This window comes from Formica exsecta, unplaced genomic scaffold, assembly GCF_003651465.1.
Source record: "Formica exsecta isolate Colony F162 unplaced genomic scaffold, ASM365146v1 scaffold21, whole genome shotgun sequence".
Taxonomy (NCBI): Eukaryota; Metazoa; Arthropoda; class Insecta; order Hymenoptera; family Formicidae; genus Formica; species Formica exsecta.
In genome coordinates, this window is record NW_021849398.1 from 739886 (window position 1) to 763357 (window position 23472).

Here is a 23472-nt window from a genome sequence, read left to right on the forward strand (position 1 = left end):
ATCCAGATGAAATGCTAGTCGCTTTTTGAAAATTCTGTTTATTCTAAAACAGTTTTCGTATATTTCTGAGCATATTCATGCATTTTCGGGATAGTTGTAATCATTAACAGTATTAAATAAGTTGATTGCTTAAGAAAACTTTTATGAGAAAGATCGCCATATGTTTCCAAATTTTACAAAAAATAATATAGGTATTTATATTTATATTAAAATAGATATTTATATCAAAAAAATATTTTTTGCCAATTTTGATAAGCGAATAGATTAGGATATGGTAAAGATAGATATAAACGATGATACAATTATGTTATGAATTTCATTTTCTTAACGTATTTTAATCTTTAAATTTACACATGATATTTTATCAACAATATTATTTTATCTTGGTATAAATTCTTCGAATTTCGCATAATGCATTTCCGAAGATTTGCGCACATGATTGTTCTGCGACATTTCCCTTGTTATTTTCCGTCAGATTTAAAAAGATTTATAGTTTTACGTCAGTTCTAGAAAGAGTTTTACTTTTTCAAAGCAAAAAATATTAATTAAAATAAAATAGTCATCATCAAACATACATATACGAATCCAGATGAAATGCTAGTCGCTTTTTGAAAATTCTGTTTATTCTAAAACAGTTTTCGTATATTTCTGAGCATATTCATGCATTTTCGGGATAGTTGTAATCATTAACAGTATTAAATAAGTTGATTGCTTAAGAAAACTTTTATGAGAAAGATCGCCATATGTTTCCAAATTTTACAAAAAATAATATAGGTATTTATATTTATATTAAAATAGATATTTATATCAAAAAAATATTTTTTGCCAATTTTGATAAGCGAATAGATTAGGATATGGTAAAGATAGATATAAACGATGATACAATTATGTTATGAATTTCATTTTCTTAACGTATTTTAATCTTTAAATTTACACATGATATTTTCTCAACAATATTATTTTCCCTTGGTATAAATTCTTCGAATTTCGCATAATGCATTTCCGAAGATTTGCGCACATGATTTTATAAAAATAATATATATAATATGTGCGTTTTTGTTACTTGAATTAATAATTAGGAACATTAGGAACGGATTTTACTTTTGAGTAACTTCCTTACATGTAATGGATAGAACGTCATAATTGATACTCGAGTTGGTTAATTTTAAAATTACCTAAATTCTCCGTAATTTTTTACGTGTTAATAATCTTAAGAATACGAAAACGCGTTTACGAAAATATCCAATAAAAAATTCAGTCATTTGAAAGCAGTAATTTTTCTATATAAAAAAAATACACAATTTTAATTATGTCATTGCGAAATAAGTTGTTGAGTTTTGCAAAAATAGTCCACAAGTAAATACGGATTTTACAATGAAAGGTTTAGCCAGTTTTAAAAGTAGATGAATTGATACACTGTCTTTTTATATAATATTATATCGAAAAAATGCACGTTTTGTGCATTTATACGGACACATGCATAATACACATCATATGTATAACGTGATACGCGATATACATATATATACACTCCTCTCTCTCTGTTTTCTTTTCTTAACTTTTACTTATGAAATATACACAGGTGAATGATGCAGATGTTAACATAAAATCTTATAAAAGGCAAATAGTTATATGATACATACATGGCAGTTTATATGTAGCATTTCAGTATAATATATTTTATATATAAGGCCAACAAGATACGAAATAAAATGTGCACTTTATTGTAATTAACATATCATATGATAATTAAAACATATATTATTTAACTTTCTCTTCTTTTGCGAGAAAGGGAAAAATTTCGCTTTATGAAAATACAAACTATCACAACTGATTTGTAACAAATTCGATCTATTCACATCATTCTACTTCCTCGCGAAATTTTTATTGCTGAAAGAATACTTGATTAAGACAACACTCTTTTCTTGTTTGTATTGTTGTGTTTCATTTAAGCTAATTGTGACATCACAATTTTCAACGGTAGAATTAATTACCAATTTTTGCAGTGTGATCGTCTATTAAATAAATTATTATCTTAAATAATTTTTATTATTATAAATCCTATAATTATAAATAATGATAAATATTATTTTTACTATTACATTTAAATGATATGATTATACTAGCACCTTTTTATTGAGTAGTAGTCAAATGTGATGTCACAATTACCTTAATAATTTCATGTTGTTCGCGAATCGTGTTTGATAGTGAATTAGTAAATTAACAATTTAAATGGAAGTTTTCCGAAAGTTATGCATAACATAATTTAAATAATAAATTTAAAATTTCACAAATTTTTAATAATTAAATTTTGCACCAAATATGAAGCACAAATATCTTGTGTCTTGTTGACATTAAATGAAGACGTAGGTAAATGTAATCGAATCTGGGTCCTATTTCATGAAAAGTGGCTTTTCCTATCATATTTTTATGATCTATTCTTTGCTAATAGATAGAAAGTAAATAGAAGGAGCAATTACAGAGATTAACAGAGTGTATGTGTGTGTGTGCGTAAAAGTAATTTTCTATTTTTATAGAAAGTTAAAAAGTTCATCAAATTCAACTTTGTAACAATTTTTTTATTATTTCGAAAGAAGAGAAACATTCTATATAATATCAGAAAAATGGAATCACTGTTCAACGGAATGCATAGATCCCTTACTAGAAATTTATAATTACATAATGATAAAATTCTTGTATCGCTTCATGAAATACAATCCTGTTAAGGAATCAAAGAAAACGATTAAAGTTTCGTCGTGCTGCTTACAAGCATTCAAAGGCACTTTTCTTTCGCGTATTCGCTTCTTATAAGATGAAAAAATTTTCCAGACACAAAATCGGATTCTGCTCCAAGAAGCTGTTTTTAAGCGCGAGCAACCGCGAACGATCGCGCCACGAGATCGATTGTTTATTTGACTCATTCGGTGGCGTGAACGCATACGATATAATTACATTTTCGATTCGAACGCATGCTATAAATTACGCATTAATATGTATAATGCATATAAGCAGGCGTAACGGAGTATATTGAGTATGGCATAGCATTGCGTCTTCAATCAGGACGCGGAGAGATCCGTCGCAACTGGATGCTTTTCGTCACGCCTTTCCCACATGTTGATTCTTTTTAGCGGATAACAAATCACAGCTGATACGAGCATCAAGCTGCCGGATAAATAGAACGAGGCGTCGTAACTTCCAGTCGCATCCATGAACGCACCTGTTTACATATGTGTGAATATCATTTAGATGAATTGACGTCGAGCTTTTGTGATTTATTGATAATAATCATAAGCCACAATTTTTTAATCGGCACATATAATGAATAATTTTAACGAACAGTGTAAATATTTCCTGGAATCGCTCGATATCGCTGTCAGATAAAAGTCGCGGGATGTAAATCAGCGCTATTTCCAGTAACGTGGACTTTTTGTATGGCAGTTTGCGAAGATATACTCCGATGAATGTAATCGTTGATCGGTATGATTCTAATTACCTGCGAGAGGTGCGCCCACAGTCGCTGCCACGCCTTGAAACAGAAGAAGTAGTCCAAAAGCGTTCGTCAGTTTTTCTAAACCGAGCAGATCCACAACGAGAATTGATCTCAGAGAGGCAAAGACAGCTAAAAAAAAAAAAAGAAATGATTTTTACAAACCAAATAAATATAAAATTAAAGTCAAATCGGGATATAAAAATTTTAAATCGAAACATTGTGAATCAGATAAGATGATATACAAAAGATATATCCATAAGATTTATAGGAAAAATTTAAGAGCCCATATATTGCTTACATATACTGAGGCCAAAGCTGGCTGCATAAAAGAATTGATATCCCTCCGTCAGAGAAATGCCGGACAATATTGTGACTAAACCGCCGACGCTGATAAACATATTATTCACGACTAGAGCATTGACTCCAGGCAAGCTGCTTGCTAAACCACAAACGATACGACCGATAGTGTTACCGATACCAATTACCGAAACGAGGAACATGGCCGTAGAAGCGTCGATGTTAGCCTTTATGGCTCGATCTGCAAGGATGGCGATTAAAAAAAAATATTTATTTATTTTTTAAATAAAAGAAGTAACGCGCACAAAAAAATATGTTACAGAAATATAATATGGAGATAAATGATATTCTTTCACTTTTAACTGTTTGAACTATAAATATCAAAAAACATTACTTATAACTAATAACGCGCGCGCGACGATTTTAAAATTTAATAATAAAATTTGAAACATTTATCTATATTTTCATTTTCGTTCAGTTTTTGTAATGTAAATATTATTTACTTATTATCTTACTTTTGTTTTCTATTTTTAGTAATTATTTTAATCGACTTTTATTAATTTATTATTTGCATCTTATATATATATATTATGTTAAGTTATATTATTAGAAAAAAATTCTCTCTAGATGATACGTATTACTTTACAAGTCCTTTTGAAAATTGACATGTTTTTAAACGTGATTAAAAAAGTTACAAAGGAACAAATATTATTGATCATTCGCGATATACATACGTACCTGGCACGTACATAAAAGGCGTATAAAAGCCCATCATGGTGAGGGCGCCAGAAATCGCTAGTATTAGAAAAGAAGGGCTTTTTAGAAGACTTAAATCGAGCATTGTGGTCAGAATTCGTCGCACGCTTTCTGGACACAGGTAGCAACTTCCACTCTCTTCTTCGGCCACATCCGTTGCCGTCGGCAATCGCGTCACTGACATGTGATAACCGACCGATGATTGCTGCAAAATTGCAAGCTTTTGATAATTCTAAGTAAAATGGTTATCTATATAAAATCGCGGATTCATTAACATGAATTTAAATTTAACGTAGTTTAACTTATTATTTTGCGTTTTTATAGAATTAGAAAGAAGCAAATTTTATATTTTGCGCCACAAAAAATAATTTTTTTAGATATATGATTAATATACATAAAAGTATTATATATTATATATATTTGTCACAGTACTTTGCGAGGATAATTGGTAGAATTTACCTGCGATCTGTAATGAGAAAGTCTGTTCAAAGAGCCACCATAAAAAATATCGTCTCTATAAAATGGTCTCTGCGGATCTTTTGGATTTCGTTTGCCCATTCTAAGAGATTTTTGACTGCATTCCGAATTCGCTCGAAGACGCCTTCCGCTAATCGTATGTCGGCGGATCTAAAAAAAAAATAAAATAGAATATTTGTAGTTTCAAAATATTTTCAAAATAGGAAATTTACTTATATACGTGTTGTACGATTAATATTATACATATATCTTAAATCTTTTTGTAAATTTTTTGTAACAAAAATAGAGATGTTGACAAAAGTAAGTAATTCACGAGTCGACTTGGATGATTTTCTAGGTCATCGAATTGACTTTTATATAACTTCAAAAGTGCTAAATTTTCGTTTCTTGGCAATAATACACATAGTTGCTTTTTCTTGTACGTCTATATATTTTAGACACCCTTCACTTTGAAAACAACAAAAGAGATAAATGAAACTCGCGAGAATCTGAACTAACGAATTCGAGTTATTCAAAGTCAAGTTCGATGTAAAATTTAAATATTTTTGCAACTTTGTTGTTTTAATCCGTCATTTAGGTTTACACTGTGGCAGACAATCTTTAATTATGTATTCTATCGAAATCGAAATCAATCGCGATTGCATCTCAAACGAATTAGATAAACTATATATTTATGTGCTATATTATTTTATACATCTTTATCATTAATTTTGATATTTTCAGACAACCGTTTGTTTCCGTTTACAGGTTAATTGCAAATTGTGTGAATTTATGGCGCTTGACTTTTTTTGTTCCTGTAACATATATATCGATCTTACCGTTGGTACTTTTCCGTTTAATCGTTCCAAGTCGCCGCTGAGCAGATTGTTCTCTTCGGCGATCTTTTCTTCGTTATTTACAACATCCAAGTCGGGATATATCGGGGCGGATAGCCGTTTCTCCGAAGTGCTCACCTTCCTCTCCAAAGTCTGCGTGTCCACGTGCACCTTGTGCAGCGAGTACAAGGACTTGGACGCGCTGAAACAGAAATCGATGAATCCCGTGACGCGATGCGTTAAAAAAAAAAGATTGTCATGTAAGTGAAATCTTTCGCGTTTATTACTTTACTATATTAGGGTTACTTCCGAAAAGTTCCGCTGCCGTCGGATATTCCGTGTTATTATTCGTGCCGAAGAAACCGCTTCTATTCGGTTGCACACAGTGTAACGAGGTCGTTGACACACCCTTTCCCATCAACGCGGTTTTTATCTCGAGCGCGGCGTTTTCCGGGGTGTTCTTCACCTTAATCCGCGTTGGTTTCAAAGGACGGAACATTGCGCCGAATATGGCGCAATTTAACAGCATGCCTTTAAGTCACATAAGTCGTTTCTTCTATTATCCATATGTTTAAACCAATATTGATACTAATATATATAATTTTATTTTATATTTTTTAATAATATTTTAATAAATATTAATATAAAAATATAAATATATATATAATGTTATATTTATCGATATAAACATTTATTAATTAACATATGTTTCTTAATCTATATTAATAATTTCTTAATAATAGATTATATATAGAGAGATTGTTGTAATGGATACTGTAATTGTCTTTGAATTTTTTAAACATTATATATAAAATTCACCTGCTTGAAATAACAGAGCTCCCCTCCAGCCGAAATTCTTTATGAGTATATCCGAAATCGGCGCAAGTAAAAATGCACCGATACCAGAGCCACATACTGCGATACCTGTAGCTAAGGCTCGCCATCTTTCGAAATAAAATCCGGTGGTTATTACGGCTGGTACGTATATCAGTCCCGCACCGATACCACCTAAGTTTTTGGCAGAAAGTTTTGTGTTAAATAAAGAATGTTTGTATATAAATCTCTACTAATATTTATGCTTTCGTTTTAAAATCTGATTGAATTTTTATGCATTATTTTAAAATATATGATGTAAAATTTTAAAATATCTCAAAATACCAATATCTTCATCGATAATATCGATATCGAAATATTAATACAAGATGCGGCCTGAATCTCGCAAAGAATCTTTCGCGGAAGATTGAATAAAAAAATAATTGAAAATATCGTGTATATGTAAGAAGACTTTGTAAGAAACTCTCGATGGAGACGCCAGATAACTGCGGTGATAAGAAATATCTGAGACAAAAAGATTTTACTTACCGATAGCGCCATAAGAAATGTAGAGAAATTCGATAGAGGTACTGAAATACGAAAGGACGAAGGCGATGCAACTTATTACGCTTCCTAATATCGCCACTAGTCTAAACCCGTATCGGTTGGCGAGGGCAGATACGAAGGGACCTGAAAAAGATAATACATAATTTAATTTACGTCGATGGTTCATTTCGCCGATGATTATAGATCTTTAGCCTTCAGGTATCCGGTCAAATGGAAATATATGCAAATCACTCGTTAAACTTTTATTATCGATCCAATCCTAATTGACTTTTTTAGGGATATGTTGTGTATATTGATTATTTGACAATATGCTAACTTACAATTAGCACAAATCGTTAATAACAGGCAACGCAGGAAATTTGTAGAAATAACATATATATCTTATATTTATAAGTAATTCTATTAATATACCGTGATAATGATATCACGTAATATGAAATGACAACGTGTCATATTTGAAATAATTTCAAGTTTCTTTTTCGAGTAATATTGATCTAGAGCTTAATTTTATATTAGTAATTATTAATTTTATATAGTAAATAATGGATATTTTGATGTAGCATAATAGTAAAAAAAAATTGCGCTTATGAAATATGTAAAATATCTATATATACTTAATTTGTCGGAAACACACAGTATTAAAGATAAATTGTAGAAAACAACTCTTTAAAAACTCCTACTACTCTTTATCATCACGGGTAATTAAGTGTATTTTTGCCGCGCACTTATGCATTGCTATGCTAATTCTGACACAGACGTGCTCTACATGAAAGGTTCGCAGTATTTTTCATAATGACGTATAAATTGTCATGTACTTTTTTCAGATCTTAAATTAGAGTCATTAGAGATATATATATATATACACACTAGAATGTAATTAAACTATTAAGCGTTTAATATTTATGAAATGTGATTATTAATTATTGATTTATCTTATCGCTAATCTGAGATTATAGCTTAAAAGTGTTAAACATTATTAAAAGCATTCATTGTACGTTAAATTAAGCGCTGAATGGAAAAGTTCCTGCGTATTTATTTTTCTGGATTGCACTGCAAAAATCCTTGAGACTGATCATACAAACGGTTACTTATTCCTATGCTAATTCTGGTGCAAATACAAGTGTCATGTGTTACTTTATTGATCGACCCGATATATATCAGGAAGACTCCAAATACGAGTTTATTATATCGCTAATATTTTACAAACAGGCTTATCAGTTGCGTACATTTAGCAGAAATACAGCTATTCTTATCGTGTATTTTCGGCGTCTTGTACAAAACATATTGTGTTAATATTGTGATTCGATATCAAAGGAAGCATAAACTCTAAAGATAATAGAATCTTGTATCTAAAATATATGTATAATTACATATTTTATATTTATCTGAAAAATAATCTTAAAATCTTAAGAAGAAACAAAAGCATGAGATTGAAGCACCAGAGCGAAAAAGTATTATTTTAAATTTTCTGATAAGTACAAAAATATCATTGCATGTTTTTATTATAAAACTAAATACTATTTGAATCCAGGGTTCTAAAATTAATATCTGGACTTGCTATTAAATTTTACATATATGTCGCTACTAACCAACCATGAGATAAAATCCAGTTTGTAATGAGCCGACGAGCGCGACTCTCGCTTTCGATATGGAAAATGCATCCGCGATCTCATTCAGGAATACGCCGAAGCTGAAGATGATACCGTCGACGAAAAAGTTGCACATGAAAGAGGCTGCGACGATCACCCAGCCCCATCCTCCGTCAGGTGGTACCACCATTTCCACTTCGATGGTCTGTTGATCCACAAAACTTTTACAGTGATTCATAAGTATCTAGCAAAAACTCATTAGATGTGTATTTATGCTAAATAGTCACAAAATAATCATTTTCATGTACAAACAAATTTTGCTGCGATTATGTCTTGCTTGAATTTTCAATCCAAACCAGATAGTGCTGTATTCAAGAGTTAGAGTTAGAGATTTTATATCGATAAAATACCAAGGATATACATATATCAGTAAGAAGATATCATACACACTTATGTATATATACAAGATGTCAAATATTATATTATATATATAAATTAAAATATTACAAAAAGTTACATTAAAAATTATTACATTAGATAGGTCAAATAAATAAAATGCGGATATAGCTATGCAAAAAAAAATTATTTTTTATTACAATATCAAGGAATAAACAACGTGATAAAAAATTAAACATTAACATATATGATATTACACATGAGAATATTGCGGATAATATTCTCATATGCAATATATGTAGGCAATCACATGATAAACAAATTAGAATTTGCCGTGATTCAGTTTTTCGAGAAAAAAATACAGTCACTTGCTTCGGATTTATACAGACAAACGTGATAATGGAAATTTAAGACCCGTGACTCCTAATTAGAATGGAAATGTGTGCAGCCGATGTTCGTGCGCGTTTGAAAGAAAACGAGGGTTTGTTTAAATAATTATTAGAGATACGATGTTTTTAGCTACGATGCTAAAAACAATAAAATTAGCGAAAATATTCTTAGATATGAATTATTTAAAAATAAGAAAAGAAATTTATAAAGAAAACATTACTCATAAACTATAGCTATTGTAATCTGAATATATTAGTTTTAATCTAAATTTAAATCTAAATTTAAAAAATGTACGTTACAATAGAATTTAAATATGATACAATATTTCTCTTATGCAACAAACAATTTCTTATAATTATTAGAAACAATTATATTTTTGCGATTTGTAGATGTTGCGTCGTATTCGTATTAGCCGAAAAAATTGCATGACTGTTTTGCACAAAACAAACCAAAAAATTAGAACTTTCATACCTCAATCATTAATAAAATATTTAAGGATCCTAATCATTACGTAAGAGAGTTGCTTTTTTTCTTGTTAGAAAATACGATACAATATGATATAATTTATCAAGGCGAACTCGGTTAATTTGCGATGTTTTCTGATATTTCAACATCAACGTTCGCTCGCTAGAAATTCACAAGGTGCTAAGGTCAAGGCCGCTCAGAAAGCCGTCGAGAGGCCGGCCTTTAGTATTTCGGCCGTTTCGTGACCCAAACTTCGAAAGTTATCAACTCACTGCCAAGCCGCACACGCTTAAAACATAAACTTAACCGTACAAGGTATATTCATCTTTGTTATAAAATAATGTTTCATCTAATGGAAAATTAAATTGAATTTAACAATTATAAGAGAAATCAATGTCTTTAAGTTCTTAAACAAGTTAAAAATTATACAGTCAAGTTGCATTTCGATCACCTATATTATCAGTTGTGACTGTAATTCATAAGAAAAGAAAGAAAAACACTTGTCTGTAATGTTCAACGATCTAAATCGATCGCGACCAAAGGACGCGAAGCGTTTCTTACAGCTCAGGAAATTGTCCTTTTTTTTTATTTTTGCGGAGGCTCTATCGATGAGTACGAAAGTACTTTCTCACGATCGAGAACACAGGCGTGTAATCTGGAGAGATTCGTTGTCCGAAAGGTACGCGTGCAAAATGTGTTATCAGTCATTCGCGGTATAAAAATCAGGGTGATTTTTTAATTATCGTTCGCGCGATGAAATTAAGAGCGAACCGAGAGGCAGCAACAGTTCGCGCTGTTAACTTTGAAGCGGATTGATAACGAAAAATTCAGCGGGGAGTACGTGTCCGCCTCTAGATGACCCACAACGAGACAAGGACTATCGGATCCATTAGTATGTCGCAAATACGGCGATATCGCGCTTGCAATTTATAGCATATGTATGTACAACGATCCGCCCGTCACTTTCAACGCGGGTATACTGATTGCCGGAGCTGCGGCGCGAGTAATCGAGTGATGCGTTTTTTTGCAGCTTTTACATTTTGACGCACCTACGGTGCGCGCGTTACGCGTCGTCGGCTTACCTCATCATTGTTATTGTCGTTAATGTCCTCGAGCTGCAGCTCCTCAATCTTGTTGCAGTTGCGACCATTTTGCTGCAATTTGCTCGCGTCGAAGATCTGCTCTTCCGTTTTGTTAGCTATCGTCGTCGACATTGTCGTGCCGTTTAAATATCTGAAACACATTCGCTGCTTGAAATTCGTGTAACAAAGAAAACAAAAAAAAAACAAAAAAAAAACGGATGTAATAAATGCAATTTTACATGACCTGAGAAGTGAGGTACTACAGAAAATTTAAAACTTATATATCTGTGTGAACATTGGAATTGTATTAAAGATCTTTCTTTTTCTTTTTTTTTTCTGTTTCTCTCTCAAAGACGCGAAAAAAAGATTTTATATGGGATCAAAGTATTCGAACGCTTTCGAATCAAACGTTTTTTTATAAAATATTAATTTTGGAAAAAGAATTTTTAAAATATTTGTGTAGTAATTGTATATAAATGTTAGGATTGTATATGATAAAAAGAATAATTTCACAATTTTCATTAAACAATATTTACAGCATATATCTATGCGATATTTGCGATTATCTCTCATATCGTAATACGATTAAACTTGAATGATTCTTATCATATAAATATCTAGTTCATTTAAGATTATTTTCTTAAAAAGAATACGTTGTGTTTCCGCGAACAGATATTATCGTTTTACTATTTGAGCATATAGTGTGTTCATAAAATACAATGTCGAGCAATGCATACTTAATAAGAATTACTTAATCGAAGAATTAATATCAAAGATTAATATAAGTTGTGAGAAAAAAATAATATTTCTAATTGATTCGTTTTAAGAAAAAATCTTTTATCGGTGACACGTGATATGTTATTATTAATTACGGAAATTAATAATGAGAAATATAATCTATATGCTGACATTGCAATAAGTTACCTTATCAGAAGAAAAATGCATAACCAAACAATTATAAAATTAAAATGATTTCGCTATCGCAACCAGTCGTTTTGGTATTAAACAGAGTCAAGCGGAGTTAGCTTTCATAAAAAAATTCTTGATTAATTTAGAATTGATTTTTTTATCAAGAATGCCAAACAAAATTATTGTATTATTAGTTAATTTTACATATTAAATACTTTTGAAATTAATTTAAAATAAATATAAAATCTAAAAAGTCTATTAAAATTAAATAAATTTTATTATATGTATATACTTCAAAGTGATTAATTTTTTGGAAAAGATTTTTAATATTTCAATCGTTTATAGTTTATATAAATCGTTGACCTCACGATTAATTAGGTATAGAGAGACGCTAAATTGACAGAAATTCAAAGAATTCATAATTAAAATACGACTCATTGTCAGTAACTAGGATAATTATGTACGACTTAGTAACTTAGTAGTAGGTAGGATATATGTTATGTGCTAGTGTGTGTGTGTTGTGTGATTAAACTGGAATAATAAAATAATGGTTCGTTGTAATTATTTACTAGACAGCGAAATAAGCATTATAATGATGTTTAACACGTCTGAAATATTGCCATGTTTTAAGTATCTTGTATCTTATAAATCGACGATAAGATAAGCCCGAGAAAATATTTATTTCTGATACACAACACACAAATAACTTCTGCACAATTTGGAGCGTCTATCTTATATTCAATACCAATTTTATAATGCTTCGCAATATATGTTATACATGTGAATATATGTATATTGCACACACATGTATGTGTATGTTGTCTATCTCTCGGATACAATATCAAAAAAAAATACGACCTCATTTTTCCCGCACGCGCGACATTTGCAAAAAGCTATATTATGTACAGCAGCTGCCATATAAACGGAAATGTGTAAACTTTGTTAATTGATAACGAATATGTTTATTTTTAGCGTGACTTCGTTTATTTTACACTCTCTTGTTAAGCGATAATTTGCGAAAGAAGAAAGTAAATTCTGAATCTTTATTCACCTTTTTTTTTCGATCAATTTCATTTAATTATATAATAGCTTTAAATAAAATATAATATTGATGCTAAACTCATCGGTTTGTAATATAATAAGTATAAACGTAACATTTTACCGGAAAATATATTATTTTATTATTATTCTTAATTATTTTTTGTTTGATATTTTGTCTAGTTTTATATTAATAATTTATTTATTTATTTTTACTTATATATTAGCATTACGCATTGTTATACTTAGCTATAATCGCGCATATTTAATAATTATTATCTCAAATATTACTTTGATTGATATTATATTGCACTATTATTTAACACACAATGTAAAAACTAGAACGCAAACGTAATTATTCATGATCCGAGCTATCTTAGATGTAATCAATAACGTAATGCCGATTTTTTAGTTTTAGATAAGATACAGATTATTATCGTATCATTTACATATTACACTAATGTATAATTGGCATTGCACAAAAAAATGAGTTCTCTATCATGATTGAGTTACAATCGAAGACTACTTATCGCGCATTTTATATTTACATTCTTTTTATTTTGTTTGTCATAAATTTGGCTTGAAAAAAATAAGACTATTAAAACGAAACATACATCGTGCGATACATACATATAAGGCAAAGTATTTACATATATGCACAAGATATCATTATGTTCCCGCTATTATGACGTAAAGATTCACGTCAATGGTAATAAAGAAAGTCGTAATGGAGAGACGGGAAAGAAAAATGTGATGAAACGAGGCAATCGCAAAGATTCAGACATGGTCTCATAATCGCTGTTCTAGAAATGGGGATGGTTTTTTACAAGAACGCTGATTACCTCTTTAAACGCGTCGAGATAAATCATTATCGATGCGGAACGCACAATGCAGTTCTGCTAACTCGTTGATAAATTATGCCTAAGTACTTGTCGAGTAAGCAGACACCATCTTATATATTTTTTACTAAAGATAAAATGCCAATAAAACTCCATAGTTTTATTACAATATATCATAACGCCACGTGAGCATTGCATCGATTGGCAATAAATTACCGGCACTTCAAAGGGAATTATCATTCGCGATGGAATAATGAAAAGATCAAACATTCATAATGATAATTGTGATTGCAACGTGACCAAGCTCGCCTAAACGCCGAATGACGCTTATTATATCCTCCTCTAAGGGGAATAAAGAGAATGCAATACTTACTCATACTCGGTGATACATTTTTATCGTTTAAACAACGCGGTATTGTAAGCGTGGCTGCTTGTAAAAAATACAAAGATATAGCGTATTTTATGCATTATCGCGACCACAAAGTGAAGCGGCAAGATTTTTATTGACAAGCGAAGTAATTACCGCGAAAGTTGGCACGCGTGAATTATGCGAAATTGTCAGTCGCAACAATAATGTATTTTATAGATTTTACATTATGGTCTTGTATTGCAATATGCTTTTTTGTGTCTCCTTTCTCATAGAATACGCGAACCACTTCCTTTTTTTTTTAATTATTTCTATATTCTTGTGATTTATTCCTTTAATGATATTATCATATAAGATTTTAATATGGAAATGTATAATATTTCTAATTTCATAAAACATACAGTTCACTTAATAAATAATCTCTCTTTAATTGCGTATTACAAAAACGTGAAGAATATTGATTATAACAGATTATTTGATTTGTCGCTATTCGAATTATTTTTGTCATATCGTTATTTCAAGCTCTTTAATTTGATATATAACTCTTTATTTTTAGAGTCTGGTGTTGTCACAGTATTTCCATATTTTGTATGTATATAAATTAGATTTCAAGTGTGATATACAGGAAATGATGATATTCCTGACAATGAGATGTATATCAATGATCAATTGTTACCTCTTAAAGCGTTATAAGCCTTAAAGAACATATATGCAAGCAATATTTTTATTAATATCTGAAAAGCGTTTGCGTGTTTATTTTATTTTTTTCTACGGGTTCTCGTAAATTGCGCTTTTGTTGAAAAGATTGATAGAATTGTTAGAACAAAATTAGAAACGTAGTAAATTGTTCCCTTGATCGCGATACATTTAAACTGCACAATATTCGCGAGAGTTATCGTAAAATATGTTTCTAATAGACTATATAAAATGCGCGCTGACCAGACTATTTCGCTAAGTATAATAAACGACATCACACTCAAATAGAAGGCGTCCACTCTACTCTTTATGATCTGGCTCTTTCCGAGATATTTACAATCTTATTCCGTACCTTCACTCGCCAAATTTTCCATTGCGAACCGATGACATGTAAAAATCCAATTTTCGTTCATTCAATCAGACGTTAATAAACATTGATACGCGTGAACCGATTTGCGCTGTCACTGCCTATTTGCAATAACATAATTATCGCAAGAGTGACGATCGTTCTTCGAAATTTCACAAACATTATTACAAAAATCTGATCATCGGAACATATGTTCTTTGCGGATAGTCTTTAAATTATTATTGTAAAATATATTAAATTCGATTATTATTAGAATCATTCGATATTATTATAATCACAATTTATTGTGGTTTAATTAAACGTATCAGCGTATAGAAAATTATTGAAAATCAAAAACAAAACGTCAATATCATTTTTTTCAAGATGAATCTTAAGACTGATTTATTTGTTCATTAAACTAGTTTGACAATATATTTTTCATACATACACGGAAAAAAAAATTTTCGCTACCATAGCTAATCATGGTTTGCAAAATAAATTTCTAAACTGCAGCAAAACGGTTTGCTGTTGCACCTAATAAATAGGTGTCACAGCTAAGATCTTCGCTGTCCATATATTACGACTGAAAGCTAGTTACCACACGCAGTTTTTAGCTACGGCAGCTAATTTTTTTTTTTTTTCCGTGTATATCATCACTAATAAGAAGGGGGGAGAAGTTGAACCATATATCGGGGCCAAAGTTCGAGGGGACTTATCTGACGATTTCGCGTGCTCTGCATTTATTTACTAACAATACTTGCAATTGACGATAACAACACACACTTTGAAAATTTATGCAAAGCACTCCAGAAATAACCCCGGACAGGCTATTAAACCGTATCCTTCTCGCGCTTTTGTTTTTACTCTTTATTCTCCAGTTAAGATGAGTCACCGAAAGTTTTTTCAAAGATACAAATTAAACAGAAAATCTGGTATGCTAATGTGTGATTAATGTTTGCATGCTCTTTGATGGATGGATAATTGAGATTTGATTTCAAAAAGAGAGAGAAATTTGTTAAATAATCTTTTTAATAATTAAACCCAGACAGCACAAAACGTCCTCAGGATCATCCTGAATATGTCCAGGATGGTTCAGGATATTTGTAGGATGTTTTAAGATATTACTATAAATATATTTTATGAAAATTTATAATTGATAGCCATATATATATTACTTTTAAAGTTATATTTTTAGCGCATTAATTTAATCAAGTCTTGGTATTTCATATTTGTTACGCACACGAAATAATATAGTCTCTGCAACATTTGGTGCAGGATTATCAGGTATGGGCGAAAGAAATATCATTTAAATAAAAGTCTTTCAAGTCGCACGACTTGTTGATTAATTTTTAAATTCCACGTAATGAAGTGGACGGATTCCATCATGCTCGATGATGTAAAAAAAAGAAAATATGCCGAGAAGGAACCAGATGATGGCCTGACTCTATCAAAAATATCATCATAATCATCTTGATTCTCTTGAAGCAACTTTTACCTTGCGTTCTGACATTCCGATTAAATTCCGTAGTTAAAAAAACATCTGCGCACGAAGATATATTCCAAATTTATAAAATATTTTTCTGGATACCTGCGTATTGCAAAAAAATTCGCGCCAAAAATTATTTTTTTATTTTATAGCCATCCATGATGTTTATATGCAACTAACAATAAATAGGTTTATGTAATTAATATAATAATTTTATATTGCAAGGTTTAATTAATAAATAAAAATGGTTTTCTAACGTAATAAACGCAAGTAAAAGCAACGGTACTCAATAAGATGCGATAAGAGATTGATAAAAATACCTATATATTTCTATTATATACATTAAAAAAAGCGATAATATTTAATAGAATTTTAAAAAGAGTTTTTTGACAATATAATAAGAAAAATAGAAAAAAACTGATTTATATTTGTTTCGAGATCAATTCTGCATCAGATCCACGAGATTCTCGAGCAATTACGTCGTCATGCTGCGTGTCGGTATAAGAATACTTCGAATCTAAAAATAACTATTAGAGAGCAGATCACAATTCCGCACAACAATGCAGACAAATCGTACGGATATATTGTACATATATCCATTGATTTATAATTACATCAATAAATTCTGGCGGTCATTTAGTTATTCCTGTCATGATTCTTGACACAATAACATCAATTGTATGCTCGAATATTGCATATTGTCGATTTTAATATTAAGTAAATATTAAACAGAAGTTTCGATTTTCCTTAAGCAGCTGCGCGCAAACACTCGCGTTTACCGATTAATCGAATATATCGCATGAATAACGATACTTGTGGATTTTCATTGATTTCTCGTGATCGTGGTTTACGACGGTTTATCGACAGGAAAATACTCGCACGTGTAATCGCGCGTTGCGTACGCATGCGTGGCCAAGTCTACGCGGGAAACACTCGCAGAGAAGAAATTCCACATGAGGTTACATATGGGATCGGATCCGTCACAATTTTTACACGCTTTTTCCATATTCGCGCGCACACACTTTCTATAAAATATCAACTGATTTTTACGCCTTTGTCTCTCTCTCTCTCTTTTTCTCTTAATAAAATAAAACGCGATTGACATAAAAAAACGGAGACACATTACCTATCTATCTTTTCGAATCACTGTCACCGACTGCCGAGAAGATCCGAAGTCGAAAGGAAAAAGAGAGCCGAAGAGACGAGACACACCACTCGGCCGCGCGCGCGCGTGTGCGTAGATGCGTGCAAACGCATGTACTAAAGTGTCACGCGCTCCGATTCCGAACGGCGCGACTTTACGTCGGTCGGTGATAACGACGGGATGTCAGATTGGTCATTTCGGAGTGGATGTGTTGCGAGTGTCGCGATGATTCCGTCGGTGCCATTGGCACAAGATATCCAAAAGATTTCCACTTTTCTCCTTCCTCTTGTTTTCTCGTTTCACGATATTTCTTCACGAAAACTCCTTTTGCCCGATAAACAATGCAAGCTTTGCTCGAAACTAATCAGAGATTATGAGATTACACAATCTTTGAAAAAATTTCTCGATTAGTCGAGTTGAAAAGTCACTCGAGAATTGATACAAGCGTGAAAATGTAAGTCAATCACGTTGTAATATTTCTTCATTTTTAATTACAATGAATTATTTAACTGATTGATATATGTGAATTAACGGCATGTAAACTAATTCGGCATTAATAAAAGATATTAGATTAATATCAAATTGTTAATAATATATTGTTTTTATTCGCGAGCAAACGTTATACGTTTAGATAAAAGAGACATGAATACTTTGAAACTGATGCTCTATTCCAAAATTGTAGTTGATAATTACAATTGGATCGCACATTATTTTTAAATGCCCACTGGAACGAAACACTGATTACTTAATTCGTATCTGTCCTGTCGCGACACATGTTTGGAATGACGTAACGATCGTAGAAAGTTTCGGTGCTGAAAATTCTGGGCCATCACTTTGTGAATAAATCGTTATTTACATATTTATTGCAAATTTAATGATTGTCCTAAATCTCTACAGTCATTTTATGCATCGGCACATTCTCGGGATGAGATCATACGAAAATTAAACGCGATCGTTAACAATCTTATGAGCATTTCATAAACAGATATAAAAATAAGATTGACGAAACATAAAGATGAATTCGATGTTGTAAGCGCGCAATATAATTTTTATTTGTTTAAGGATATTGTACAGGATATATTGTATGGAAATATCATAAGAATCTGACATACAGTGTGAGTGAAATAGGTCGCCAAAAAATCAAATGACTGCGTCTATTTATTACACGTATCACTGATATCGTTCGCTGATTACACGAATACATTATGTAAATTTTAATTAAATTCGATGGCGCGTTTGTATTTCACAGCGAGGCGGAACAACACTTGCTTGCTACTAACAATAAGTTTCCATTAAAAAAATATAACGTATATAAAAAATATAAAAAAAAAAAACGTGAGTAAAAGATGATTTTTTTTTAATAGAATAACACACCAGAATATATAATTCATTTGTTATATTTTAGATAAAACACATATATAATACAAACATCATAATATAAAATAAATAAAATTGAAACATTAATAATATTATGTAACGTAACAATGATGATTAATATCGTTGTTATCGCTTATCAGGCACACAAATTTTGATATAAAATAATATAAAAATTCAAACGCTATTCCAACAATCACTTTTTCTTTCATTTCGCGGTTTTATTAGAAAGATCTATGAGTAGTTCGTAGCTTCAATATCAAGTTTCAAATTTACATGTCTTATATTTCAGATTTACATTATGTGGTAGCACGCACAAGTATGTACGTAGGTATTCATAGCGTGCGAGCTTTTATTATAGATCGCAGACATGCCTCTCAAATTCAACCAAGTATGCGCTATGCATAACTAAATAAAACCTTATGTACCGAGACAACCTAAGCAATATACGTGTACATTATATTTTTTTCTGACTATGCAAAATTTAACCTTAACAGTGAGTGCCAAACGTGCATCGAGGTGTATGCGCTTTTAGAAATTGCATCGCGATCAAATTATCATATCGCACGATTGAGTCATTCATTTGTTTCTACAGAATCTACTGTGATGAACGAATACGACAAACATGATTAATAGTTTCCGATCGTTCTTATCTCCTCCTAAACTGCAAGACGATATATATAGAGACCGAACGAAAAGTGTTATGAGAAAACTTATGCAATAAATTAGTAATATATAAAATAAAATATAAAATTTCCGAACGTATATCTTTTTTCAGACGTATATAAAATTGAAGAAACTAATTTTCGTGTGAAAAATTTTCATACTATAGGATAAAATATCGAGAACAGAAAGAGATAAAGTTAAAATTATGGAGATTAAAAATCGTATCGAATAATTAAAGCTTCGAGAGTCGCGTACTGGACCGGATGCGCGCAGCCGGCGTCGTGTCGTACGTCAATTATACGACGGCGCAAGTGCCGTCGATCGACGATAAGGATTGCGGAGGCGACTGTCCGATAACCCGTTTCACAGAGCAGGAGATTGTACGTGCATATGTCGCCGAACGCGAGCACAACTCGTTTTTGATGTTTCCAAGCGTGTTGGTAACAGTGGCATGGCGCGACACACGTGACGTAACGACGCGATTACGGGCCTGAGTGAGTGAAAAGTTCGCCGGCGAGCCCGATTTTCCATCTCGACGCAATCGAGATCCACGATGGAGACCCGTCGTAGATCTGCGTCGCGTCGCCTCGCGTCACGACCATCGGCAAATAATTATTCAGTTGGAATCGCGAGGACAACCGGCGGAACATATGCGAGAAAGTTGTTATAGGGCGGTTCGCAAAACACGTGTTGCGCGTGATACGAGATCGTGCTACGCAAAAATACGCACTGTCGCCGATTTGGCGCGGCATGTGAACGTGACTTTCTATAATCCATTAATTAATCATGATTTTGATCAACGCTGGTGTTTGCAAAATAGCTTATATTTTTTCGCTCTTTTGAGAAAACAATATTTTTTATAATTTTATGAGCATTCTATGAAAGTAGAAGAATAAATGTGCGGAAAGGATGAGCATCTATTTTTTTTTAAATTAACCACAAATGACACTAAAAGTACATATATGTGTCCAGAAATTAAGAAATATATTATTTTAGGTCTATTAAAAATAATAATATACATAAACGAAAAATCGAATAACTAAAAAAAATGTTTCTTTTGTTTGTAAAATTAGCTTTATTAGTATGCGAAAATATCATCCTGTATAGATTTTTCTTTTTACTAAATAATTGGTATATTTTATATTATTCAAGAAATTATATCTTTATTTGATCTTATCTTGTATTTAATTTTTTAAAACTCCGATTTTTTAATGGAAAATATAGTGCCAGACGATCGCAAACTCACGCGATGATCTTCTCTTTACCACACAGGCAGACAAGGCAAACGCGTCTTTCTTCTTGAAAGCGCTTCCACGATTTTTCAGCAAAATCGTTTTGTTTGTCTTTCTCTCGGACAAGTCGATCCGCGACACGCCGGTGGTCCACATGCGCGAGTCATTCAATGCATTATCAGTCATGCATGTTAAAATAAACCATTGCGTGGACAAAATAAGTCTTTATCGCTCTTCTCTGCGTCAATACTTGCCGATACACTACTAAATTCGCCGTTTTTTCGCTTTTTCTTACCCGATACCATGTAACTTCGTCGATATATGCGCGTATAATTTCAAAAATATATCACACGTATATACCTCTTTGTTCGCACGTTTCTTCTCGTACGTCGAGAGCCGACGATAAAGAAAACGGACTGATAGGCGGACAACGCGCGATATAACTCGTAGTCGTTCAGAAATCTCCCTGGTTTGCTAGCCGACGATTCGCGACTTGCCCGCGAAAGCGTTTTTCTAGACCTCCCGCGCGCAATTTCCTCGGCAACACGTCGAACCCCCTCCTGCTTTTATCCGCTTGAACGAAAGTACAAGCTTACTTACTCGCGAGGCTTGGCCATGCAACGCTTGGGCCCCTTCTTATCCCTCTTTGGAAAACGTATGTACAAAAAAAAAAAGAGGGAAAAAACGAGAGGCTCGGCGATTCTTAGATTGTATCTCATTTCCGATCGAGCACACGTTTGTCGTATACTTTAATACGGCGGTTTTACACTTAAGATATTTCCTGATGGTGAGCAATCTTGTTTGCGATTTCGTTGTTATAATAAATATTTCATTCTGGTTTTCTCGAAATAGCGCGAGGAGGATTTAACTGGTTTCACGGTTATACGAGATTCCATTTATAGATAATTGGAACTGCATAATTAAAGTGTACATAGTCAAGTTTATGGCAAGGACCCGTCCTCCGCCTCTTTAAATAAAACACAGCTGAAGACTATGTAGAGAATAAAATATATCTATTATTACATGCTCCAATATACGACAAAGAAGATTATAATTATTAATATAGAATAATATATTTGTCGTATATTTATATATTATAAGAAATGCATCAAGCTGTTTTTTTTATATTAAAGAGCATATAATTTATAGCTGTATAATCTATACAATTTGATAAGACTGGCTATAACATTACGATAATTAATGAAGATTTATGATTATCTGTTAATTCACACGAACCGTATAATTTAAGAATGCTATTAGATACGAGTCTCATAAAAAAATTAACGAATTTCCGCTTCTAACATCATAATTTCCATAAGTATCATGCAGTGACAAGCCGAAAGGGCTCATTCGATAACTCATCAGGAACGAAATCCGCGTATTGCAGCAATATAAGGCAATATAAATTGACATAATAATAATTGACATAATAATTTATTACTGATAATTTACTTCCGATTTGCGCTATTTACATGCAACAAAGTAATTTCGATTTTTCGATATTTATATGCTAGATATACAGAATCACGATCCGAGAAAGTCGACGTGTCGACAATTTTTTCTCGGATAGCGCTGGATATGTGTGTGGGGTAAACATGCAAGAAATAAACGCAAAAGTTTTTCAATAATAAAAAGTCATAATTCCTCTTCTCAATTTTCGATAAACGTTACCTAATACATTTGTCCTTCTTTGTACCATATCATATATGTTTAACATACGCACGGAGTAGGGCGTACGCGTTCCTTTTTTTACGCTCGTACACGGAGAGAATAATGTGGCAGTAAGCGGCAATCTATATCGAATTATGAGAGCGTGGACCGGCGTGTCGTGAGCAGACGGATCTTGTGACAAATAATTCGCTCGATTGCATATATTAGCGATTTTGTGTACGCGCGTTAACACAACGTTCGTATTTTATTATGTATCTATATTAACATATTTAGTAGCCATTATGGTATTATGTTCGCGCTAAACCTTCTACCTACTGGCGATACTACGCTCTCACCTGATTCTAGAACATCACACTAGGATTTTATATTGTGGATCTTCATCTTTGAAAAATATATCCAAGAAAACCTGCTCTTATATAAAGAATACGTTGTAGTGTTTCTATCATAAAGTTTATAAATTTTTTGCATCTCTTAATCGATAAAGCTTTCAAGATATTTTTCGCCGAAAAAATGTTTTGTCTACTGAAAAAATTTTCTTTCTTCCTTTAGGTATTATTTTTTTAAATC

General features: G+C 31.9%; 1 protein-coding gene across 8 annotated transcripts; it reads right to left on the reverse strand.

The window, feature by feature from the left end:
- Positions 1-2056: 2056 nt before the first annotated feature.
- On the reverse strand, positions 2057-19166 carry LOC115234926 (monocarboxylate transporter 14). 8 transcript variants are annotated; one of them, XM_029806336.1, is made up of 13 exons: positions 17945-19166; positions 17700-17843; positions 11138-11288; positions 8805-9009; positions 7198-7338; positions 6655-6843; positions 6123-6366; positions 5839-6037; positions 5003-5170; positions 4526-4748; positions 3789-4028; positions 3494-3619; positions 2057-3217 (listed from the first exon to the last, which is right to left on the reverse strand). In XM_029806336.1, the coding sequence occupies exons 2-13, from the start codon at positions 17822-17824 to the stop codon at positions 3057-3059; spliced, it is 2172 nt and encodes a 723-aa protein (XP_029662196.1). In that variant the 5' UTR covers positions 17825-17843; positions 17945-19166; the 3' UTR covers positions 2057-3056. The 8 variants fall into 8 exon arrangements, with proteins under 8 accessions (XP_029662196.1, XP_029662200.1, XP_029662202.1 ...); XM_029806340.1 differs by lacking the exon at positions 17700-17843 and having other exon boundaries at positions 17945-19164; XM_029806342.1 differs by lacking the exon at positions 17700-17843 and having other exon boundaries at positions 8805-9025; positions 17945-19164.
- Positions 19167-23472: the final 4306 nt, after the last annotated feature.

Bases quoted from the DNA above. Each gene is read 5' to 3' on its own strand.
- LOC115234926 (XM_029806336.1), bottom strand. From the start codon at position 17,824: ATGGAAAAAGCGTGTAAAAATTGTGACGGATCCGATCCCATATGTAAC. The intron at 7,339-8,804 runs GTTAGTAGCGAC...TATCTTTTTCAG, and splicing joins TGGATTTTATCTCATGGTTG to GTCCCTTCGTATCTGCCCTC. The intron at 6,038-6,122 runs GTAATAAACGCG...TTTCTGTTTCAG, and splicing joins AGTAACCCTAATATAGTAAA to CGCGTCCAAGTCCTTGTACT.